Raw genomic sequence first — 24,866 nt, forward strand, 5'->3', positions numbered from 1 at the left:
CAGGAAATAGGCTTTGGACGCGAGCCCCAGCTGAACCCTGGGCGCGTACCTGGAAGCTGAGCCTCTGAGCTGAGCCGAGACAGCCAGGCCTTGGCAGAACGTGGACTTTGCGTTATTTTCTGACGTTGTTACGTTAAGGGTGCTTTTCATGCAGACACGTCCTGCTTGTTGCGTCTGTCTGATAATAAATTAATTGCCCCGGCTCCTCTGTTCAGATTGCATCAGCGACTTTGGAAGCTGTTCTCCTCTGGCAGGCCGGTTCCTGGAACTGGCTTTAAGGACACCCTTTGGAAGACAGAGTGTCCCTGAGTGCTGAGTCTGCCTCCTCCCTCCTGTCCCTGTTCCTGGAGGATCTGAGGGCCTCAGCTCACCCTCCAAGCCCAGAGAGGACCAGCTCCAAGCAGGCAGTCCCTTGGCCTTGGAGCACAGGGAGACAGGCTGCTGGGGGGTTCAAGCACATTCCTCTGCCCTGAGCTTCCAGCTGGCTCCAATCAGGCCCCGGGAGTGTCCACCCACACCCACCTTAGGGAGAGGGTGACAGAACGGGCCCAGGCTGCCCTGTGGCCTGGTTGGACCCCAGCAGGCCTCAGCCCAGCCTGGGTGGACAGGCTGGTTGGATGGTCAGAGGGACAGAATTGGTCCCCGGAGAGGGCACAGCTGGTCAGTCTGGTGTGGTCCCCAGGAAGGGCCTGGTAGACCGTGTCTGCACCAGCTAGGTCAGGGCTGTAGTGTCACTGCTTTGGGCACTGGATAAGGCACTGATGTCCCCTTCTTACCACCAGGATAGAAGCTGAAGCCCCTCAGCTCCTCAATGGCAGTTGGGAGAACTGGCCCAGGGTGTCACTGGCTGGCGATTCTAGCCGTCCCGACGAGTCTGTGGTGTTTATTTAGGCTGATAGGAAAGTGGGTATGCACCTCTTCAGCACTGACTGGCCAGGGGCATGTGCTGGCCACAGTGTCTGTCTGATCCTCCAGGTGACATGGAGCTTCCTGTCTCTGTGGCATTTAGGGAAGGGCTGGGGGGCTGGCTGTGACTCCCTGAGGAAGGGGTGCCAGCTCCCTGCCCCTCATTCCTCCCTCTTGCCCATCTGTTGGCCCACGTGACCTGGTGGCTTTGCCTTTCAGCTCTTGCGGATGAAGCTGGCTTCTACTTCTTTAACGGCAACTACAAAGTGGACAGCCCCAAGAACTTCAACATCGCGGGCACCGTGGTCAAGTACCGGCGGCCCATGGACGTCTATGAGACCGGCATCGAGTACATTGTGGCTCAGGGGCCCACCAACCAGGGTCTGAATGTCATGGTGCGTGTACCCCAGGAGGTGGAGACCACAGGGGTTGTGGGGCTGCTCCTCAGAGCCACTGGCAAGGGCCTGTGGGCCAGTGGTCCCCATGATCTTGCCACGTGCACACTCATGGTGTATGGCGGATGCTTGGATTGGGGCTCTTTCCTTCAATCACTGAGATCCTTGCTCACTAGCCCCCCCCCTGTTTCCTTCCTCATTCATTCACTCAGCCTCCCATCAACTCATCAACTCATTTACCCACGCACTTGCCCCTCAATCACTTGCTCTCACTCAATCTCCTATACATCCATCTGTACACCCATCCACCCACCTATCCATCCGTCCATCCATTCATCCACCTATCCATCCATCAATCTGCCCATTCATCCTTTCACCCATCCATCCACTCATCTATCCATCTATTCACTCATCCACTTGCCAACTATTCACACATCTATTCATCTACCCATCCATCCATCCACCCATCTAAACAGCATCCATCCATCCCCTGTCCATTCTCCATCCGTCTCTCCATCCATCCATCCATCCATCCCTCACCCACCCATCTCCCCACCCATCTCCCATCCATCCATCCCTCACCCACCCATCCCCCACCCATCCGCCCACCCATCATTCAGCATGGCTGCACCTTCCTTGCTGGCTGGCACTATGGGCAATGCTGTGCTGATCCATTCTCTGGTCATCAGGAGCCTCCCAGGGAGCTAAGGCTTGGTCCATGCCCATTGCACAGTTGAGGGCTCTATGCCCCCGTCTAGTTCCATGCTGCCCCATTGTCACTGTGGTGTTTGTGCCAGGTTCCCAAGGCTGGGGGACCAGAGCAGTTCTTGTAGCCCTGGCCTTCACCTGACCCTGCCTCCACTGGATGCTCAGGACTTTGGGGGCTGGCTCAGGGTCCCAGCAGCGGGCAGGGGAGTTTGGCCTGTGCGTGCTGCTTGTCACAGTTTTCCATGGCTGGCATCTGGAGATGCCAGGGACAGGAGGTTCTGGGGCTATTAAGGCCAGCAAGCATTTGGGAGTGCTGCAGGACTGAAAGCCACCCACCCACTGGGTCTGGCTTTTCATCCCCCCTCCATGGCCAGTTTTCATGGCCTCATGTTGTAGGTGCAGAAACTAGGCATAGGGAAGCTGGTGACTTGCCCAGTGATGGACTCATAGCAGTACCCCTGGGGTTCAAGCAGCCCTGCCTGGAGTCGGAGCCAGTGTCCCCTGGAGGCATCTCTAATCAGGGTGCCCCCCACACTGCCTTTAGGCTGAGGAGATGCCCTACGTGGCCCAGAATCTCACGGGCTGGTATATTTCTGTGCCTGTGCTCACCTGGCCTTTCCTGGAGCCTTCCTGAGATAGACTGGCCCCTGGCTGGAGGAACAGTGCCAGGGGCTAGGGTCCCCAGAAATAGCTCAAGGCTGGAAGTCCCATGCAGGTGGCTGGGGAGGGTCTTGGAAGCAGTGCTGTGGGGAGGGCTGGCTCAGGACTGGAGCTGTGGGCTGCGGCCCAGGCACAAGCGGCTCTCAGCCCATCCCTCCAGGTCAGCGTGAACTTGAGCGTGGCCTTTGTGGAGTTGCTGGGTGCAGTTGTTCCTAGGGAGGGATTGGCCTTGGGGAGAGAGCTCCCTCTGGCTGAGCCTGGGGTGGGGCTCAACGTGCAGGGCCCCTGCAATAGGCCCCTGAGGGTGAGAGCGGGGCGCACCAGGCAGCCACTGCGGCCCACGGACCCTGCTGGGCTCTCTGCTCCTGTGCTCCCTCTGCAGGGAGCTATCCTCTCCAGCTCTAGTGGGATGAACTGTGGCTGGCCTGGGGGCCACAACCCATGCCCCTGGCTTCCCTCTTCCCTACCTGCTTCAAATCCCCCCGCACATGACTGGCACCTCTGCTAATTTTAGTGACTTTCCTGGTGAGATGATTCTGGTCTCCATGGCGTTCTCAATTCCAAGGCCGCTGCCCTCGTCCAGACCCCATCAACACTGGTCAGCAGGCCAGGCACAGTGTGCACACTGGTAATCCCAGACTCCCGGGAAGCTGAGGCAGGAGGATTGCAAGTTTGAGATCAGCCTTGGCAATTCAGCGAGGTCCTGAGCAACTCAGAGAGACCCTGTTTCTAAATAAAAAATAAAAAGGGCTGGGGATGTGGCTCAGTGGGAAAGTGTCCCTGGATCAAAAAAAAAAAAAAATTGGGCAACAGGATACCAGGGGAGGCCCAGGAGGATGGGTCAGCAGGCCCAGGGTCATGCGGTGTCCTTCTCTGCTCCCCACAGTTGGGGTCAGTTACCCTGCCAGGATGGCCATTTCTTTCTTTTGGAGACGAGGTGCCCAGAGAGACCAGGTGGCAACCCTAACTTACAGTTTAAGGAGACAGGCTGAGTGTTTTGGTGGCCCCACTCCCATGAGGGTCTCGGCACCCCAGGTCCTGCAGGGCTGGGGAGTGCAAAGCCCCAGGCAGGTGGCCGCTGGGAGTGCCAGCCCTGCTGCTTCTGCCTCCTGTGTCATCAGCCATGGAGTCCACCTACTGAGACCACGTGCCATGTCACAGATGTAGCCGTGGCAAGGGACCTGTCACTGTGCCTCCTTTGTGGCCCTTGCTTTGCCATGGAGCAGATCCCCTGCCCATGTCAGTGTCTACGTCAACCTATCTCGTGTCAAAACCTCTGTGAGCCCCGGGGGAGCCCTGTGAGGGCAGCCAGCTTGCCCCCCAGCAGCGGAGTGGCCAGCTCTGTGCTGGTGCCAGCAGGGTGTGCTCTGCCAGGGGAGGTGGCTGAGTACCCCTGGCCATGCACACCCTTGGCCATGCGTGATTTCCACCCTGTGTATCCAAGAAAGCCATTCTACTCGTCCGCGGCTGCTCAGCAGCTCTTACACGTCAGCGGTGTCCCCGTGTGCTGAGCACTAATGAACAGGTGAGGACCCGCACCCCAGGACAGCCGGGTCCAGGAGTGCACCAGGAAGTCCCCTGGCCTTTTCCCTCCAGGCTGCCGACCAGCCAGCCAAGCTCTCCACATGGCCTTCCTGCTCACAGGCCATGCTCCTGGTCAGCCTGTGCCCCTCGGTGGCCAAGTGGTCCTGCCAGGAGGGTTTCCTACACCCCTGAGGGAGAGTTCAGTGAATCGGATCCTCACACTGCGCTGGCTTCTCCACACCAAGTTCAGGCACTTCCTGCCCCCCACTTGGTAGCCAGGGTACCTCCTGTAGCCCTGAGAGCTCAGAGTTGTGCTGCTGCAGGAGTCTTGGGTGCTGGCTGTCTGGGACACAGCCGGTGCAGCCTGGATCGGCTGTGGCACAGCTGTCCCATAAGGACTATGGAGTTGAGAGAGCTCACGACCTGACTTTCTCCTCTGGCTGCCTGGCTGTCCCCATCCTGTGGCCGCCGGGGTCCGGCCTCAAGGATGGCGGGTGTTTAAATGAGAAGATGGCAGGGCTGGCTCCTGAACCCCGGGGTCTATGATGTCCCCCTGGGCTTGCCAGAACCGCCACATGACATGCTTCCCCACACACCTCTGTTCCCCTGGGGTCTGCCGGTTCCTGTGGCCCAAGTGGCCAACTGTGTGCATCACGGCCTAGACCTGCCTCAGAGCCCTCTGTACTCAGCACGCCACTCAGTGCTCTCTCCCTCTCTCCCTTTCTCCCTCCCTCTCCCTCTCTCCTTCTTTCTCTCCGTCCCCTCCCCCCGTCCTCTCTCTCTCTCTCCTCTCTCCCTTTCTCCCTCTCTCCTCCTCTCCCTCTCTCCCTCTCTCCCTGTCTCTCTCCCTCCCTCTCTCCTTCCACCTCTTTCTCCCTCTCTCCTCCTCTCCCTCTCCCTCAGTACTGGGGATTGAACCCAGGAATGCTTTACCACTGAGCCACATCCCCGGACCTTTTCCTTTTTTCTTTTGAGACAGGGTCTCACTAAGTTGCTTAGGGCCTCTCTCAGTGGCTGAGGCTGGCCTGAAACCCGCAATCCTCCAGCCTCAGCCTCCTAGGTGACTTGGATTACAGGCTCGTGCCACTGTACCTGGCGAGCTGGCAGCTATGTTGCCAGTGGGTGGGCTGAACTGAGGAAGAGACCCTCCCCAGGATTCTTCCCCGTGGTGGAGGCGTGTGCCGCTATGGTTTTCCTTCCGCTTCCAAGGGGATGTCCTGGCGTGTCCTACCCCACTGGACCCTGAAGTTCCTGTCCATGGGGCTGAGGGCGCTGAGTCTTCCCAGGGCTGAGCCTGTGGCCGTCTGGAGGACGTGGGCTTCACCAGGGCCTCCGGCGGCTCCTGTTTGTCCTCTGGTCTGAAAAACACGATGGCACCGATACAGAGGGCCAATGTGTGTCCTGGGGAGTGGTCCCTTCCCTTTGAACTGTCTTCAAGAGCAGGAGCGGGGAGTCAAGGTAGGCCAGGTCACAGCTGTGCACATATGCTGCTGTCCCCTCATGGGGATGGAAACTGCTTCCAGCCCTCTCCCCCATGGGATGAGAAGAGCCTACCTGCTGGTCAACGGCCAGGTGGGCTCAACCCACGTTCATCTGCTCTAGAAAAGACACCGTGCTGGTCACCAAGCCACAGGGCTGCCGCGACAGCCTCCTAGGTGACTTGGATGACAGGCTCGGGCCACTGTGCCTGGCGAGCTGGCAGCTATGTCGCCAGTGGGTGGGCTGGACTGACGGTCCTGGATGAGGAAGAGCCCCTCCCCAGGATTCTTCCTGTGTTCTGGTGACAGACAGGCTGTCTCCTTCTGTAGGAGCAAACCACAGGACTCTGCACAGGTGGATGGGCTCCCAGCCCTGCACCCTTGGGTCCTGAGGCTGGCACTGCCCTGTGGCCTCCTGCAGGCCGTGGCGCTGTCTTGGATGGGGTTGGACAGAGTCTTGTGCTACCTTCTGCACCATGGCTCTCACCCCACGAGTCAGGGACCCAGTGGGAGGTCCCACCTATGGTGACCCACTAGGGACAGGGGAGCCTGAGGCCTGAGCCACACTCCAGTTGTTACCACCACGAGCTTGCACGGTCCAGGAATGTTGGTGCTCTGAGTCCCTAGTTGGTGTCCCTAGTTGGTGATGGCAACTTGGACCCTGATTCTAGCATGTGGACCCACCTCTGCCGGGAAGTGGTAAATGGCTTCGACCTTTGGGGAGGAAGCGGGGTCATCCCCGCACACCCTTTGGGTTCCTCCTGGGGCCAGGCTGTGCACTCACTCGGAGATTCTGGCTGAGAACTGGCTCAGGGAGCAGGGCAGGAGCCTGGCACTCCTTAGGGCAGTGCCCCCCTCCACACCTGAGTTCCTTGGTGGACAGATTGAACTGGGCCTTTTCTGTCCCCTGGTCTTTCTCTAAGGGGCCCTTTTTCCTGTTAGCCATGCACAAAGGTCTCTGTGGACCAGGCCCCCACCAACTGCCTGGACCATTTCAGGATCCAGTCACTCCATGGCTGCTGGGGATGTAAGAGCATCTCCTGCCACCAGCATCTTCCTGGCCTGGGAGACACAGGAGACACCGCACTGTCCCTCCAAGGGACGCTGGAATCATTTTCCACTGTGTTTCTTTTCACTCCTATGAATAGAATGTCCTCAGGCTTCCAGCAGAAGCTGGTCACCTGGTGTGTGGACCAGCCTCTGGGCCGTTCTTCCCTGATCTGCCACAGCTGGGGGCACTTGCTCTTCACTGTGGGGGCCATGAGGTAGCATGTCCACCCTTCTCCCTCATGGGTGCCAGCGGGCACCCCCTCTGGTATGAGTGCGCCCCAGCTCCTGTGCTGGCTTTGAGAGTCTGTGAGTGATGTCCCTTCTCCTGGACTTCCCTAGGAGTGTGGATGGGGATTGACCTCAGCTGTGGTCTGGTGGTCAGGAGAAGGGAGGCTGGGCCAGTTCCTGGGGGCCCAGGGATGGTGTCGTCACTCAGAGGGAGCACCAGATTTCACAGGGTGGAACGGGCCTCTCTGGGCCCGAAGATTCAAGGAAGTCCATGTTTTCAGGCCCTTGGGTCAGCCCCCACACCCACGTCCTGCGGTCCTCTCCCGGCCTGACCCTGCCCTAGGTGTAGTGGAAGGCAGGGTGAGAAGGCGGCCTCTGGTTCTCTGGCCTCCTCCACCTTCTCTGCCCTGAAGCTGCAGAAAGTGAGGGCTCCCTCGTGGTGTCCACGCGTGGCCCTAGAGGGCGGGATCCGGCTGCCCCAGCCAACTCCCAAAACCTCAAGACGTTGCCCACAGCGCGTCTTCTCCTGTGGGGGCCCTCTCACCAGGTATGGCTGCCTCCGTGCTCCGTGCCCTCCCACCTTGGGCAGGCCTGTGGCCCTGGTGGCCAGGTGATGCTGCTCCTCAATCCATTTCCAAGGACCACTCCTGGGTTCAGGGAGGAGCCTGTGGACAGAGGCTGTGGAGACCCTCCTGGGGAGGGGCTGCAGGAGCCCCTGGTGGGTGAGGCGGAGCTGACTCCAGTCTCCACGGAGGTCTCACCTGCCTGCAGGGAGCTCTGCGCTCCTCTGGCCCCCCAAGGCTGTCCCAAATTGGGGAGAGACTGGGTCTTTGCATCCTCCATGGCCTGCTCCGGGGGCCCTGGGGAGAAGGCCAGGGGGAGTACTGCTCGGGATCTCTGTTCCATGGTGGCGATAAAGTGCAGGTTGGGCTGTAGTTGGCTTCAATACCTAAAGATTCTAGACATGGACATTGCCCATCACCAAGGTGGACAGCACCCCATGCCCCTGCCTTGGTGTGCCCTGTTCATGGTCCTTGGACAGTGCTGCCCCCAGGCCTTGGGGAAGGCAGCATTCTTGGGTCAACCTCGATTCCCTGGGTGGGACTCAGCAGGGGGCCAGGGCAACTGGGTCCTGAAGGGTGTATGGCGAAGGGCTGGGGGGCAGAGAAGGAGCTGGGTCCGCTTCTCCTTTCCCAGGTGTGGAATCAGAACGGCAAGAGCCCCTCCATCACCTTCGAGTACACGCTGCTGCAGCCGCATGCGCACAGCCTGCAGCGGCCCCTCTACTTCAGCTTCCCCGAGCCCGCCTCGGCCAGCGCGGAGAGCCAGGAGCTGGGCGCCGGGCTGCTGGGCTTCATGCGACACAACGGCTCACTCTACGGCCAGGCCTCCTCGGAGCGGCTGGGCCTGGACAACCGGCTGTTCAGTGCCTCGGGCCCAGAGGTGGAGCTGGGCCTGCGCAGGGGCCAGGAGACCAACGAGGTGTGCGAGCCGGCCAGCGGCGGGGCCTGCGAGGGGCCCCTGAGGGGCAAGGGCTTCCAAGGTAACAAGGGAGAATGTGGGTTGGAGTCCCTGGGGACAGTCTCTGGATCAGGGCCCTTCACCCCTGTGGGGCCTGCTGAGGAGAGCCAGGGTGCTCACACCCCCTCTCTGGGCCAGCCCAGTGCCGAAGACTCTCCCTGACCTGCTCCCGCACGTTCTTCGAGTAGCCGGTCTTTCCTTGGGAGGAACGACTGGGCAGGCTCTCAGATTCCCAGATCCTTTAGTCCTTCACGCAGAATCGCGTGGCATTTGCACAGGGCCTGCGCGTGCGCTGGGAGTGCTGTGGGTGCTCTGGGTGAGACGGTGCACGCGCCATGTCAGCAGGGGCCACTCTGTGCCAAGAAAGTGTTCATCCCTCTTTGGTGCAGAAGCCGTGTCCTCCCCAGGAGTTTTGATCCATGGTTTATTGAATCTCAGGACGTGGGACCACAGATGCTGGCTGTAGGTCCATGGTCATGAGGGTCTGACAGAGGAGGACACTGAGGCTCAGGGAGAGGAAGTGCCCTGGCCCAGTCCGGCACCCACCCACCCTGCAGGAATTGGGAGTCAGGCTCGGCCAGCCTGCCTCGCGGCTCACGAGGCGAGCTCTGGGCTCATCTGTGCACATCCCGTGGGCTGCAGCCGTGGCTGGCGGGCACTTCTCGCCTGGGGCTGCAGCCCTCTCTCCCCTCTGCCTGGGTTTTTACTCGGCCATCTCCTGGGGATCTCTGTGTCTCTGTGTGGCGAGGGCCCACCCCAAATGACTTCAAAGGGGACCCTTACACCAACAAGGACACTCTTTCCAAGCCAAATCACATGCTGAGGGTCCAGATGGGCTGGACCTTGAGAAACCCTCTCCAACCCTCTGTGGAGGCCTCTCTGGAGAGATGATCTTGGCCTTCTGGGCATGTCCTAGCCCCCTTGGCCCAGGGAGGGCCTCTCTGACATAGTCGTCTTATGTGTAGGATTTATAAGGATGGCCTGGCAGTCAAGATTAAAGTCGTAGACCGCCTGTCTCTCTCTCTTCAGACCATAACGCCACAGGGACAGCTCTCTTGGGCGACAACGATGACCAAGAGGTGGACACCCGTTTTCCCCCCCGGGAGTTCCTCTCTGCCAATGCCATCTCCGACCAGCTCCTGGGCACAGGCTCTGACTCTAAGGAGTTCGCCCTCAATGAGACCATGAACAGCATCTTTGCCCAGGGCGGCCCTCGGAGCCCCGCTGCTGACAGCCTCTATGTGGACTATGAGGAGAACGAGGGGGCTGCTCCCTTCCTGGTCAATGGGTCCTACTTGGAGCTGAGCAGTGACAGGCTCTCCAACACCTCCTCGGAGGCCCCGTTCCCCAACGCCAGCGCCAGCCTCCCCGCCGTGGCCGGGAACAGGACCCACAAGGCTAGGTAGGAGGCATGTCCCTTGCCCTGTCCAGGGCCCTCTGGGGTGGAGTCACCACAGGGGGGCTGACCCAAGGGCTGGTGACGTGGAGGGTAAGTGGGAGAGAGCACCCCTTCCCCAGGTCCTGGAAGGCCACCCTGTGGATCTCGGCATGAGCTCAGAGGCCTGGGCTGTGTGTCCTCCCCTAAGGTTAGGGCCCTGGGTCAGGTGTCCGTGGCAACGGCTGCCCAGGTGTTCCCAGCCTTGACTCCCATCCATGCCACTGACACTGGGGGAAGGAGGCTGGCAGTCCTGAGCCCGCCCCTGAGCCGGCGAAGGGGCCCAGTGTCCATGCACAGGGGAATATGCAGTGGCCACACCACCCTTAGCCTGAGGCTCCTGGGGCTCGGAGAGGGAAGTGACACCTTCACTCTGAGCGCCTGGGGTCTGGACAGTCACGGAACACAGGCTGTCAGACATGCGCAGGGTGCCAGGCCGCCCCGAACACAGAGCCTCCGCTCAACCTCCACCGCAGCCAGAGAGAAGGTGGGGGGCCCAGGGGCTCCTCAACCAAGGGGCAGCCTGGGATCAGGGATTAGGATGGGCTGGAGCTGCAGCTGCCATGGACCTGGCCCAGAGTCCAGCCACGGCTGGGGACACCTGGGAAGTCAAGGCTGGGGATGCCTGGGCAGCCACAGGTGGGGACAGTGGGCAGTCAGGGCTGGGGACTCCTGAGCAGTCAGGGCTAGGGACACCTGGACAGTCAGGGCTGGGGACTCCTGGACATCAGGGCTGGGCCTGGAGGGCCTTGGGAATGGAGCCTCTCTGTGTCAGAGTTGACGGGAGCAGGTGGCCCAGCTCTGCAGTCAGTGCTAAGGACAGACCCTGGTGACAAGCCTCTGGACCGAAGTGGCCACCCTCCAGGTGCAGGGCTTCCCAGAACCCCCGGTGGGCAGTGGGGCTGGTGTCAGCCTCAGGAGCCAGGCACAGCAGCCCGGGGCCGCAGGGACGGGATGTCGGCTGAGCCGCTGGCTTTCGTTTTGTTTTCTGGTGGCCCACCCAGACCCCAACTCCAGAGCCCCGCCCCCAGGTCCTGTGGTGCTGAGGTCAGGGTCCTTGAAACTGGGGAACTGGGTTTGTGGGAGATTTGGGGTCACTTTTGGGTGATGGGGTTTGAGCGACTCCTCACCCATCTGCAGGGTGATAGAAGGAGCCTGCCAGGAGCCAGGGGCTCTGGGTGTTGTTTCCTCAAACTGAGACACCCTGGGCATGGCCGGTGGACTCTGGGGGGTTCCTTTTTTTGGTGTGGGGCCTGCTCTTGCCCCTCCTCCCACCCGGCCACACAGGGCTGCCTGCTCATCCTGACCCTGTACCCTCACAGTTTCCGGGGCCTGGGCCTCTGCCCACTCAGCAGGACCTGGTGATCGATAGGGAGTGATAGATTCTGCCTTGGGGGTACAGGATCTGAGTCTAACCAGAGTCGGAAGGCACCTGCCCGTGTGACCCGGCCAGTCTCTCCACACTGCCAGCCCTGTCTCGGGCCAGGGCCCCCTCCCCTCCCAGAGCGCGCAGTGATGACGGCGTTTCTGCGGTGAAGCAAGGGCTCGGTACAAGAGAGGTTACTGGTAATGAATGGAGCCTCCAAGGTGGAGGGACCTCCAAGGTGTGTGGCTCAGGACTGTGAAGGTGGCCAGCTGTCTGGTGCCCAAGCCCTCTGTGCAGGTTTATCAGGATGGCACAGAGACCCTCTCTTTAATTCGGCTTATGCCTCAGGAAATCTCGGGAAATGCAGGCGCCGTGTGGCACAGACAGAGGGGCAGAGCAGGCCATGGGAGATGGGCGCGTCCCTGCCCTGGACCTCAGTTTCCCACTCTCTCTGAGGGGCTGGTCAGGGGTCCCTGCAGCGGCAGGCAGTTCTCCCAGGCCGCTCCCAGCCCAGCTCTGAAGCCTTAACATCTCAGAGATCCTCTGCGGCTGCCTGTGAGTCTCACCAACCCCTCAGCCGCCCGCTCTCTCGTGAGGAGTGGATTCCCGGCGCCTGTTGATAAAATAGGTTGTCAGCACTCAGAAGGCCCAGTCAGTGAGAAGTGACCGCTCCCCCGACTGGGCTGCCATCAAAGGATGCTACCGGTGGGGACCAAAGATGGTCTGGGGAGATAAAGGGCCAGGGAGGCCAGGGGGAAACTACCAGGCCAAAATAGCCCGTCTAGGCGGTTGTGCAAACACAGGAAGCGGTGTCTGTGCAGGAGATCAAAGGGCAGCCGGGAAAGGAAGGGCTATTTTCATCTTCTCAGAAATGCCTCAGACAATCAAGGGAGGGCCTGTCACCACAGAGGCACACGCCTCCCTCTCTGAAGCCTGGGGGGAGAAAGGAAGAGAGAAACTTCTGGCTTATTTATAAACACACGCGGGTCATTTCAGAGCTTCTGCTGCTGGGGTTGTAGGAGCCCGCGTCCTGCCGGGCGGGCTGGCAGGAGCCCCTCTCGGGAGAGGGGCAGCACCCGCTTCGGGACGGAGGGAGGGAGGTGGGCGGCTCAGTGACTTCCGGGGTGCTTGCTTCTTGGTGCTGCTTCCCATAAGGGAACCTGTTAGGTGTCGCCCTGTTGTGCCAATATATGCAGGGTTGGTTCCAGAGCGGCATATGCTCTGGCCCACGCCTGCACGTGCTGGCGAGAGTGGTGTGTGGGCAGCCCTCCACAAGTACCTTTGCGACTTCCAATCCAGAGGGTTATTTTGAACCTGTGGCTGTCTCTTGAGTCAGGTGTGAGTCACACTGTGCGCTGACTGCAGCTCATGTGATTGGACAGAGATGGCAGGCTCCCCAGGAGGGGCTGGGGCAGGGACTGCATCTTCTCATCTCCTTTTGTTCTGGGGCAGAGCTGAAAACTGTTGAAAGCAGGGTGGGGGCCCACCAGCGCAGCTCCACGTGTCCTGAACCCAGCATCAGGGACCGGTTTACCCGGGTTCCCCTCTCCTGGGAGGATCGCCCTCTGTGAGCAGCTCTGAGCAGATCCCGCTGGTCCCTTGTTCTGAGGTTTTGGGGTCTTAGACACCCCCTCCCCTTTTAAAGTTTCCTCTACTTTGTAAGAAGAGGGAGGGGAGAGGCTCCCTTCTTCCTGGACCCTGGGCAAGGCTGAGCAGACTGGAGGCTGGAGCCTGGGGAGGCCCTGGCCTCACTGCCTGGCCTGCTCCTCCTGAGGCCCTCTTGGAGCCACATCATGGAGCTCACCCTGGTAGACCGTTTCCTGGGTTCTCAGTGCCATGCCTGTCCAGGCCATGTTCACCCCAAAGCTCCGCTGGAGCCGGGGTCCTCCTGGGGAGCATGAACCAACCCAAGCAAAGCAGGCTCCGTGCAGCCAAGCCTGTCTCGTCCCAGAATCAGCCAGCCAGCCCTCAGAAAGCGATGCCCATAAAACTCGGCCTGACCACCAAGGTGACCATGGATCCGGAAAGAAGTGGCCCCAGTTTAAGCCTCGTGTAGGGTGTTAGCCAGATCCTCTTTAGCCAGCCCAGCCGGGCCTGAGGGAAGTGGACTGGGCCTGCAGCCGTGTCCACGAGGGGAAGTGAGGCCTGGGTGAGCTGCTGTCGGCTGGGCCCACCCTACCTCCCCTGGCCCTGGGGCTGCAGGACTCCTTGGGCTGCCCTCCAGCTCGGGTGGCATGTCTTCCAGCAGACGTCCCGGGCTGAGGGAGCCGCCTCGACCCCCCTCCCCTGCTGAGCCTGCAGAGTGGGGGCTGAGGCCGACGCCGGGCGCACCGACGCTTGGGGAAGCCAACTCCTAACAATAGTTGGCTTCGGCCCCTGAGTTCCGGCCAAGAACTGTAGCTGGTGGCTGGCGGGGACCCAGCGTGCCTCTTCCCGTTAGCAGGTCTGTGCCGCCGTCCCAGACACCCCACCCCCAACACGGGATGCACCACTCCCCCAGGCGCAGCGGACTTTGAATTTTGATAATTGGAGTATTTGATAATTGGAGGCTGAATGGCTGGTGCTCCCCTACACTCAGAATCCCAGCTGAGGGAGCAGTAAGGAGAGAATTCTGGAACGTTCTCAGGTCCTAAGGCCCCCTGGGGTGGGAAGAGGGAATCCTCTGGCTGTCGTGAGCAAGTACAGTGAGGTGCTTGTGGGAGGCGCTGTTTCCGTCCCTCCGGCACTGCTGGAGGACTTCAGGGGTCCCCTCAGCCTGCTCAGAAGGGGTACTCAGATGGACAGAGGCCAGCATTGTCCACTCCTGAAGTATCCCCCCCAGGGGCTTCACCCATTCTGTTCTAGGAAGAGGGGGCCTGGCCCTCACGGGTGGGGATCTCTCCTGGGCCCAGAGCAGGGACATTGTGAGGGACTATGCACTCCCAGGAAAAGAGGTGCAGGGCATCCGGTGTCCTCACGTCCCTGCCTGCCCTCATTTCAGGACCAGGCCCAAGGCGCGCAAGCAAGGCGTGAGTCCGGCTGACATGTACCGCTGGAAGCTCTCCTCCCATGAGCCCTGCAGCGCCACCTGCACCACAGGTACTGGGAGCTGTCGGGCCTCGGGAGCTGGGTCCTGGGGTGTCCAGTAGAGCATCCTAGTTCCCATGGGCTGCTGGCCCTGGGCCCCCTCCCCACGGCTGCCAGTACTGTGTCCCTTCTCAGACAATCAGAGGCGGCCTCCGGGCCCAGGGTTTTGCTTTTGCTTATGGCAGATGGGGAAGGGCAAGACAGACCCTGCGGTCCACTACTGAGGGGCGGGTCAGAGTCCAGGACCTCTCAGCGGGGAGGGCCAGGGCAGAGAGACCCTCCCCCTGGGGTCACCTGGTCGGACACTCCAATTAGAAAGTGTTGAGGGGGATCTGAAGCCACGCCTGTCAGGAGGTGTGGCAGCCACCTCCACACTGAGACACTGGCCAGAGCTGCCCCTGTGGCCTGCTCCTTCCCTACCCGGGGGATGCTACGGGTTACAGTGGGACACAGGGCACTGGAGGGAGGGGGAATGTGGTAGAGAGTAAGGGCCAGCTGGGGATGACTGTATCTAGGCTTGTGATGTCGAGTCTTGATTTAGAGGACCCTCTGTGGCCCCTGAGAGGCGTGATGCTCCTGGTTTACCCAGCACCCCCAGCTGGCCAAGGCTTTGAGTGCCCACACTCCCTGGCCAGAGAGGACACCAGGCAGTCTGGGTCTGGCTGTGTCCCTGCTGCCCTGGTAGCATTTCAGGAGACAACCCTTGAGTAGGAAGTTGTAGTGGACCACACCCTCGGTTCTGCCCACGCTGACCCTGCCTCTCTTGTGCCCCTCCCGCACACGTGGGTCCCCTGCTCCTGGTGGAGCTTGGCACAGCATTTGGACCCGTTGTTAGCTGACCACATTGCTTCCTCTTCTGTGGCTGGAAATGAGATGTGTGCTTTATTCCACAAGTGGCTGTGGGCACCACTGGGAAATACGGTGCGACCCATCGTGGGCACATCCCACCCACAGGAGCCCTTGCTGGTTGTGGCCATCACTGCCACCTGTCTGACCTGAGGCTGTGGCATCGAGTGAGCCCCACAGCAGTGGGTCCCCTGGTCTCAGCAGTGAGTCACAGGACTGCCCTCCTCAGGGCGACCTGAGGGAGCTGGGCCAGAGGGGGTGTTGCCGCACACCCAGAAGCTGGGTGATCTAGGCTCCTCCTCCTGGCCCCCTGCCTCAGGACTCCAGGGGTGCTGGGGCTGGGGAGATGTTGGGAAGCATCTGGACACATCACTGTCTGGAGATGTGACATTGTGACATGTCATGAGGACAAGATGGTCTATGTAGCAAGAGTCCTGCTGGACAGTCCTGGGTGGACAATGTCCCCAGGGAGAACATGACACCACCATCCCTCAACACCCAAAGAGGGACCAGGGAGGGGGATTGGATCTGTTCCGTGTAGCTCAGGACGCAAAACAGGACCCAGGAGACTGTCAGGGCAGGTCTGGCTCTGGGGGAAGGATGAGCTCTGTGTATACCTGTGCATCTGAGGCCATCCAGCAGTGGACAGAGACAGCCAGTTCCCTGTCACTGCGGGAGGCTCCTGGCTGGGCCCACGGCACTGGGCAGACTCGACAGAGCTGGGGTGCCCTCTGTGAGTGGCTCCCTGCCTGGGTCTCCACCCCCTATGCTGCAGGCCCTCCACTCTCCTGTGCTTGCCTCTGATGCTCACAGCTGAGCTGTGCTGGAAACCCAGGCTGGGGCGTCCAGGGGTGGGCCGGCTGCGTGTGGCACAGAGGTCGGCAAGTGTCCCGTGGCAGGTCATCATGCAGAGCCGGCTCCCACCCCAGGCCAAGGAGTGCTGGGGATGGTGGCCCATCCTGTCTGCTCCTGGCCCACGTTGAGTCTAAGGGCAAGCCTGTGGCAGAGCCTGGAGGAGCTTTGCTCCTGGGACTGGTGTCATGAAGAGGTGTCCGGAAAATTCCCCAGGGATGAAGGGGAGGAAGTGGGAAGGGGCGCCAGGGCTGGGCTCCTCTGCCTGGGGACTGGCTCCAGGAGGGCTGCCTCTCTGCCCCAGCAGACCCTGCCCCACTCCACCTTCTCCCTGACTCTCCCTGGCTCCTTGGCAGGGGCTACCCTGTTGAGGGAGCTTGGGCCTTGTGCCAGGGTGGGCAGGAAGACGAGAAGAAGGCAGTGGAGGGGGTCTGGACACCGTGAGGTGAAGGTGGCCCTTTCCCTACGTCCCCATGGTGGGACCCAGAAAGAGCTCCATGAAGAGTGATGATTAAAGACAGCTCGAGAGCACCTTTGCTAAGGACTGGGCGTCTGCTCTCACCCGAGGCCCTGAAGAGGACCTGAAGGTCAGGTTCCACGCTGGGGTCTGCCCGCGGGGTTAAAGCAGGAGGGCCAGCCGAGAGGCCAGCTGTGTGGCTGTGAGGGTGATCTGAGTTTGCTCAGAGGCAGGGTTCTCCACAGGTGAGCCGGCACCTGGCTAGATGGGGTGGGGCTGTGGAGGGGCGAGAAGAAGGCCTGGGCAGGGAGGGGCACCTGGCCCCCAGCCTGCCCTGGAACTCTCAATGATGCCGTGAGCCAGGAACTCTCCTGGTCCCCAACCCCGGGGGCTCCCAGGCCCTCTGCCCACCACCTGCCCTCAGGCCCTTTCCCTGCCCGACAGGGGTCATGTCGACTTACGCCATGTGCGTCCGCTACGACGGGGTGGAGGTAGACGACAGCTACTGTGACGCCCTGACCCGACCCGAGCCTGTCCACGAGTTCTGCGCGGGGAGGGAGTGCCAGCCCAGGTGCCTGCGGGGGCCCAGCGCACGTGTGCGCCACGCACTGCAGCCCTTCCTGCCTCTGCCCGGAGCAGCAGCGGGACCCTGTGGGGTGGAGGGCAGTGGGCTGGGGCCCCAGGGCCCTGCAGGAGGGGCAGAGCGAGGGCTGCTCTCTGCCGGAGGCTGAGGATGCTCCTCTGTGCTGCTGTGGCTGGGTGTCTTTGCCCCCAGGCCTACTGGGAACAGCTAGGAGTCTATCAGCCAAAAAGATTATTCCCAAAATAACAACCGGCTATCCCCGAGATGGGGGCAGAGGCTGTCTTTCCAGCCCCAGGCCTCCTGTCCTGCTTTGTTGATACAGAGACGGAGCCCTAAGCACACCCTCCCCTGGTGACAAGCAGTGTGAGAGCCAAGGTGCCGAACGGTCACCCCTGGGAGGCCACACTCTTCTGGCCTGCTCTCTCCTGGGCATTTGCTCCTTCCTGGGAAGGGTGAAGACCCCGACTGTCCCAGAGTGGGCCTGTCCCCTCAGCCCCGCAGGCTTTGAACCTCTTATTCTAACCTTCCCGAGGACCCCAGCTCAGGTGGGAGGAGAGGAGGGGTCTGCTCCACACACTGGCTGGGCCTCCTTCTGCTCATTTCCACCTTTGCTTGTGGAGAGCCAGAGTACCCAGGGGTCACCTGTGCCATCCAGCAGTGTGGGGTCTTAGGGCTCCAGGTCCCAAGAGGGGTACAGCAGGCGGGGAGGGCGTCGGGAGCAGAGTGGGCAAGGGAACCAGGCTGCAGGCCTGCAGGTGAGGGCAGAGGAGGTGGCTGGGCCCTGCAGGTGGATCCTGCAGTACCCCACAGGCTTCCTGAGGACCCCTTCGCCATAGCCACAGCTCCATTGCCTTCTGTCTGGCTGGGCTGTGACTGGCCTCAGGCTCCCCGGGGTGGAGCGGGAGGGGAGGTGGGGCTGCAGGGCAGGGCTGAGGCTGGCCCCTGCCGCCCTCCCTCCGAGCCAGGTGGGAGACCAGCAGCTGGAGCGAGTGCTCGCGCACCTGTGGTGAGGGCTACCAGTTCCGCATCGTGCGCTGCTGGAAGATGCTGTCCCCCGGCTTCGACAGCTCCGTGTACAGCGACCTGTGCGAGGCCGCGGAGGCCGTGCGGCCGGAGGAGCGCAAGACGTGCCGCAACCCGGCCTGCGGGCCACAGTGGGAGATGTCCGAGTGGTCCGAGGTGAGCCCAGGAACCGCGTGGCAGGGCGAGGCGGCCCGTGTCCCCTCCACCCCTCACCCTGGCTTCCCCGCAGTGCACGGCCAAGTGTGGGGAGCGCAGCGTGGTGACCAGGGACATCCGCTGCTCCGAGGACGAGAAGCTGTGTGACCCCAGCACTCGGCCCGTGGGGGAGAAGAACTGCACGGGGCCACCCTGCGACCGCCAGTGGACTGTCTCGGACTGGGGACCGGTGAGGGAAGGGCCGGGGCAGAGAGGAGCCAGAGGGCACTACCCTGCCACGCCCGAGTTTCCCATTTTCCTGGAGTGAAGATGTCCGTCACAAGGGACCAAAACGCGTGCCATGAGCATGCTCCCTGCTCCCTGTGCCCACCTCCGTCCCTCTCCCTGTCTCCGCCTCCTTCTCCCTTTTCTCTGTTTCTGCCTCCCTCTGCCTCTCCCCGTCTCTGTGTGTTTCTCTCTGTCTCTGTCTCTCAGCCTGTCTCTGCTTCTCTGCCTGTCTGTGTTCACATACATGTCCGTTTTCTCTCCCTCAGTCTCTGTGCCCATTTCTCTCCCTCTCTCTGTGTCTCCTCTCTCTCTCTCTCTCTCTCTCTCCATCTGTCTTCTCTCTGTTGGAACAGAGCTGCTCACATGATGGCCAGGGTCACTTCTGGTGGGAGGGGCACACGTGACCTTTTGAGCTGTGCTTTTCTCTGTGTGTTTTGCATTGAACATGTTATTTCTGTAATTAGAACAGAAAATGTTATTTAAAAACTGGTTACCAGGGCAACTGCTTCCCCATGCTGCCCTGGGAGCTGTTCTTCTCCCTTGGACGCGTGGGTGGGGGGCTTGTGGAGTACCCCTCTAACTCTGTCCCTGCTGTCCCCTCCCGCAGTGTAGTGGAAGCTGTGGGCAGGGCCGCACAATCAGGCACGTGTACTGTAAGACCAGTGACGGACGGGTGGTCCCCGAGTCTCAGTGCCAGATGGAGACCAAGCCCCTGGCCATCCACCCCTGTGGGGACAAGAACTGCCCGGCACACTGGCTGGCCCAGGACTGGGAGCGGGTGAGTGCTCTGGGGCCTGGGCGGCTCCTCGGGAGAGTGTGGGGCCAGAGAGATTCTGCCCAACGGTGGGAAGGACAGATTGGCCCAAATGAGGAATTAATTGCAAATTGTGAAGGTGTGATTCACTAAAGTTAATTATAAACACAAAGAGCCAAACAGGCAGGAAAACCCTTAGTGTTCTCCTGAATGCAGTGGGCACACGCGCGGTGGTGTCTGCTCGGGCCCACGTTCCTGGTGGGCAGGGGCGCGTGCCGCGGGCCCTCTGCTTTGACGTCTGTCCTCCCCGGCAGCCGTCACCCTCACCCTCTCAGACCAGTCACCCTGCATTGCTCTCAACCACTTGCTTCGGCTGCTTACGATTAACCAGATAATCTTGGGCCAAGTTGTTTTCTGCTAAATTGATTTTGGCCACATCCTCCTTGGTCAAATTGCCATTAGCCAATTTGTTTCAAAACAGATGGTTTTGGGCGAAATTGCTTTTGATCAAATCTGTTTGGGGCCAAATGGTTATTGAGCAGCGTTCTGGCCAATTTGCCTATTGATCCAGATATTCTCAGCCCAAGGCTCTTGACCAGACTGCTATCCCCAGAAGTTGCTGGGTGGATTGTCCTGGTGCTACTGGCCCCTGGCTGCTGACCTGTCCCTCTGGCCCTCAGTGCAACACCACCTGTGGGCGTGGTGTGAAGAGGCGGCTGGTCCTCTGCATGGAGCTGGCCAATGGGAAGCCGCAGACGCGTAGCGGCCCCGAGTGCGGGCTGGCCAGGAAGCCCCCTGAGGAGAGCACCTGCTTTGAGAGGCCTTGCTTCAAGTGGTACACCAGCCCCTGGTCAGAGGTGAGCGCCTGCGGTCCCCTCCTGCCGCAGAGGTCCCTAGGGGTTTTGTCCTGGGTAAGCCTCTCAGTGCACTAGATCAGTGGGTGGAGGGCTGCCCCCTCCAGGAAGCCTGCCCTGATCTTGCCCCTGCTGGCCCTGCAGCGCTTGTCCAGGGCCTCAGGGGCCTGGTTGTTCTCCAGACTTAACTGTGGCCTTGAAGTGGTGACTGCGTCAGCATGTGGGCCTGACAGACCCCAGGGTGAGACGCAGCGAGGCAGGATGGTGGGACTTGGGGGTACAGCTAGATGGCAGACACTATGCCCACAGGGCAGGGCGGTGTATCTCCTGGCCCCAGTGTCAAGCCTGGCCCTTGCATGATTCTGTGGACTCCTTGGTCCCCAGAACTCCAAGCCAGAGGGTGCTGGGCTGGCAGTGCCCTCCCCGCGGGGTCCCCAGGGCAGCCTGAGGTCTCCTCCCTCCCAGACCCCCCTGAGGAGGGCTCCTTTTCATTTCTCAGAGGGAGAATTAGGAGCTCAGTGAGCTGTCCAGCCTCCTGAGGGTCCCACAGTTATTGGGGGGCCCTATGGAACATGGGAGCCCTGGGTCCAACCCAGGGGGCGTGGAGAATTTGCAAAGGGAAGGAGTCCCCAGGCCAGCCCGTCCCATCTCCCAGAAGAGGAACCCCCTTGGGGTCAAGCACCCTGGTTTAGCTGGGGCAGCAGCTGTCCCTGGTGGGTGAGGCAGGGCAAGTGCACGTCCGCTGTCCCGCATCCTCCCGGGAGGCCGCTGGAGGGCCCGGAGCCCAGGCCTTGCCAATGCTCCGAGTCTTTCTTACACCACAGCCAGCCTTGTCCAGACGTCCGTCCGCTCTCATTAACTCACACGGAAGTTCGCAGGCGCTGTGAGGCCACAGGCTCCCAGAGGGGCACACAGGGAAGCCCAGAGCCAGCTTTGAGAATCACTGGGCGGGGTCCAGAGCTGCCTGTGGCCTTAGTTTCCACTCGGGCCAACTCTGAGAGCTTAGGGACAGTAAAGAGGTATCCGAGGGACTTGGAGCTCAGGACCTTCCCTGAGAGTTTCATAGTATGTCCCAGACACCAACACGGAGGCCGCCCTGGTCTGGACCACTGGGACCAGTGGGTGGCAGGGGTCTGGAGGTGGGTTCCCATGAGTGCAGCCACTCCTTGGAGCACGGGGCTGGGACCCCCAACCCCACGCAGGCGGGAGGACCTCACACAGACCCTGCCTTGCACGAATCCTCTGCTTCCCCCACCACATGCTCCTATTGCCCATGAAAGACCCCCAGCAAGAGGGGAGAGACTGAGGCAGGGCTGGGGCTTCCAGGAGGAGGCAGAGGGCTGAGGAGATGCAGGGTCCCGGCCAGGCCCGGGAGGGAGGAGGAGGGGAGGGGCAGGGGAGGCCTTTTGGGGCTGGGGTCCCAGGGAGCCATGCAGACAGATGAATTCTAGGAGGACCATGGGCCTCTAGGGGCAGGTGCCTAGCAGGCGTTGCTGGCAGGTGGGCTAGGAGGGAGCAGGGCCTCCCTGTTCCCCCAGGCCGGGGAGGGGCGAGGGGGCTGGTGCAGATGGCTGTGGGTGTGTGGCCTGTCCTGTCCCAGCGGCTGCCTGCCCACCATGCCAGACACCGCTTTAGGGTTTGTTCCTCAGCTGCCCCATCCCACCCTCTCCCCAGGGACAGGGAGCCGGTGCCGGCAGCCCGCCCATCTCCCGGGGCACGTCCACAGGCTTCCCTGGGTGCCCGCCAAAGGCAGATTGTCCTCTGGCCGTGATGCCAAGCCAGCCGTGTCTCTCACCTCCAGCTGAGCCAGTCCCCAGGCCGGGTGGGCAGCCGGCGGGCAGCCTCCTGCCAAGTCCTCCCCGTCTCTCTGTGCCTTTGGAAAGAAAACTAGAGGGAGGGCAGGGTGGAGGCGCCCACCCACTGCAGGGAGCCCAGGCCCAGGTCCCAGGCTTGCCTGGGTGGTGTAGGGTCACCCACATCAGGAAGCCTCTGCCTGTAGGAGCATGGCAGGAGGATGGCAGGGTAATCGGGGTCAGCAGATGACCCTGGTGTTCTGGGTAGCTTAGCGTACCCAGGGGACATCTGGACAGGGATCCAGCATGGGGGCAGTGGCTTCAAAGACGCGTTGGATTGGCCATAGTAAGTTGTCTGTGTTAGAGGCCCAGGACAGCAGGCACCCGCCAAAGGGGACGGGCCGACCCAGGGCTACCCACACGGTGCCTGGGGAAATGGTGGAGCTGGGGTGAGAATCGGAGTCTCCTCACCTCCCACTCAGCCAGGCCGCAGGGTCTAGGCTCCAGGGAGCTCCCTGTGCCCCGTGTGGGCAGCGGGTGGGGTCAGAGAGGCTCTGCCACGCCATTGGTCTCTCCCATGTCAGTGCACCAAGACCTGCGGGGTGGGCGTGAGGATGCGGGACGTGAAGTGCTACCAGGGGACCGACATCGTCCGCGGATGTGACCCGCTGGTGAAGCCTGTGGGCAGGCAAGCCTGTGACCTTCAGCCCTGTCCCACAGAGCCCCCAGGTGAGAGGGGCACCCGAGGGCAGGGCTTCCCAGGGGGCTGTGGCCAGAGCCAGGGCCTGCGGGACAAGCAGGTGGTAGGGCACCCGGAGCCCCTGGACCAGGATTCTGGTGCTGCCCTGGCTGCGGGGAGGAGGGGCCAGGCAGGGCCTCTGGTTGGGTCCTGGCAGGTGGACAAGGGCTCTGGGATGGCAGCGGCAGAGGCAGGTGGCGATTCTGCTTTGGCATCTCAAGTGGGGAGGGGGCAACTGTGGGCTCCAGGGGACGTTCAGGTGTCCAGGGGACAGTGTCTTCCTCAAATCCTGGCCCTTGAGGTGTCACCTCTCCCAGTGACAGATCAAGCCCCTCGGTGGCTCCAGGACTGGCTGGGAGGGTGTGGGGTGGGAAAGAGGTGGCAGAGACCTGCAGGGGACATCCACCATGGCTGAAACCACAGGTTCCTATTGCCCAGAGGGCAAAGCCCTTGCCCCTGAGAAAAGACTGTGGGGGGGCCTGCATTTTTGCCTCTTGGCCTCCTCCCAACACCCTGCCCCATCACCTGCCCCATCACCTCCCCAGATGACAGCTGCCAGGACCAGCCGGGCACCAACTGCGCTCTGGCCATCAGGGTGAACCTCTGCGGCCACTGGTACTACAGCAAGGCCTGCTGCCGCTCCTGCCGGACCCCTACTCCCAGGCCTGGCCCTGCAGCCCCTTGAGACTCGGGAGCCTGCCCTGAGCTTATGTGGCTCTGGGGCCCCTCCCTGGACACTCGTCCTGTAGGCCCCCGGGTGTGAAGGCCTAAGGCGGAATCTCGGCTGATCCTCGCAGACTCCCATGGCCTGTGGATCACTGCTCTGCCCAGCCCTGGGACAGCCTCCAGCACCCACCAACCCCTCCCCAGAGCTGACCCGGCTGTGGTGACTGTACCTGGAGCCAGAGGGTCCTGTGTTGGTGGCTGCCACCTCCACCCCCAGCAGCCCCAGAAACATGGGGCCCAGAGTCCAAAGCCCAGCATGGAGGTGAGACCTGCCCTTGGCCCAGGTTCTGCTCTGCAGAGGTGCAGCCATTCCAAGGTGACTTGCCAGGGCAGCCAAGGGACACAGACCATCAGTCCCTGGAGGTACTGAGGCATGCTCCTTCCAGGGGACCCCATCCCACGACCTAGTGTTGGCTCCACCTGCCCTGCAGGAGCTGTGCTCAGAGGGGCGTGCACTTTATGCCCCTGGAGAGGCCCTTTCTCATGGTGCACTGGGCACGGACAGCCGGGTGTCCTGTATCCTTGTCAGTACTCATCGGCGTATGTTAATAAAGTGGCCGTATTTATGGTGGCATTTCGCGATCTCAGTTGCTTCTGGCAGGAAGGCTGGCGGGCACAGGGGCTGAGAGCCAGGGTGAGCCATGCGGGGATTCTGGCTCAGCAGAGGGTGTGCGGTCAGGTGGCTGCAGTAGTCAGGTGCAGCAAGCAGTCAGGAAGCACAAAGGGAACAGGGGGCCCAGGGAGGGATGTCGGGGCTCAGTGCTGGCTTCAGAACTGGCCAGAAATTCAAGCCTGCTGTCAACTGGCGTGTGTCCTCTCATGGAAGCCTGAGCCCCAGCTAAGGATCAGGGCACCACCTGCAGGTGTGTTTGGCACCATGTTCTCAGTGCCCAGGTGGCCACGGGCAGTGTCTCCTTGGAGCCCAGGTAGCAGGGAGGCCCACAGTTGCTTGTCAGTCCCCTGCAATTTGGGGATGGACTGTCTCCAGCTGGAACCCAGAGCAGGGGCCACCTCGGTGCCTCGTTTCACCAGAACAGTTTCTGAGGGACTTGGGGCTTTGAGGGAACCGAGGCAGCAATCAGCCCGTGCACTCTTGCCCCTGTGTGTGCCTGCACCCATGGGCATCGGAGGGCTACCATCCAGAGCAGCTGTTGGGCTCCAGCAGGAAAGTTCTAAGGTCCCCATTGCACTGATGCTAAAGCAGGCCCAGAGATGGTCAGCTTGTTGTCCCAGGTAACACAGCCCGTTACCCACAAACTTTCTAGAAGCTCAGCACTACAGTGGTGGTTCCCAATCTCAGAAGATCGACTCACCTCTAGGGAACTGAAAAACACAGTGACTTGTTGTGGCAAGTCCTCCCAGAAAGCCACTCCCAGTCCCAGGCCCTGGACCCCACCAGCCAGATCAGAAAGGTGACTGTCTGACACTGGGCAGCTCCAGGAGGGGGCTGCACTGCAGGAGCCCAGGCGCATGGAAGAC

General features: G+C 61.5%; 1 protein-coding gene across 3 annotated transcripts in view; it reads left to right on the forward strand.

Annotated features, from left to right (window-relative positions):
- Adamtsl2 (ADAMTS like 2) overlaps nt 1–23,961 on the forward strand; it is a 32,328-nt gene extending 8,367 nt beyond the window's left edge. For all 3 annotated transcript variants that reach the window (XM_078048593.1, XM_078048592.1, XM_078048594.1), the window contains 11 exons: nt 1,126–1,301; nt 8,147–8,492; nt 9,500–9,872; nt 14,252–14,349; nt 16,937–17,063; nt 18,041–18,254; nt 18,328–18,483; nt 19,129–19,299; nt 19,956–20,132; nt 22,507–22,651; nt 23,207–23,961. In XM_078048593.1, coding sequence (XP_077904719.1) covers nt 1,126–1,301; nt 8,147–8,492; nt 9,500–9,872; nt 14,252–14,349; nt 16,937–17,063; nt 18,041–18,254; nt 18,328–18,483; nt 19,129–19,299; nt 19,956–20,132; nt 22,507–22,651; nt 23,207–23,346 — 2,123 coding nt within the window. In that variant the 3' untranslated portion in view covers nt 23,347–23,961. The remainder of the gene's footprint in view (nt 1–1,125; nt 1,302–8,146; nt 8,493–9,499; nt 9,873–14,251; nt 14,350–16,936; nt 17,064–18,040; nt 18,255–18,327; nt 18,484–19,128; nt 19,300–19,955; nt 20,133–22,506; nt 22,652–23,206) is intronic.
- Nucleotides 23,962–24,866: the final 905 nt, after the last annotated feature.

Source organism: Ictidomys tridecemlineatus, chromosome 4 (genome assembly GCF_052094955.1).
Source record: "Ictidomys tridecemlineatus isolate mIctTri1 chromosome 4, mIctTri1.hap1, whole genome shotgun sequence".
NCBI lineage: Eukaryota > Metazoa > Chordata > Mammalia > Rodentia > Sciuridae > Ictidomys > Ictidomys tridecemlineatus.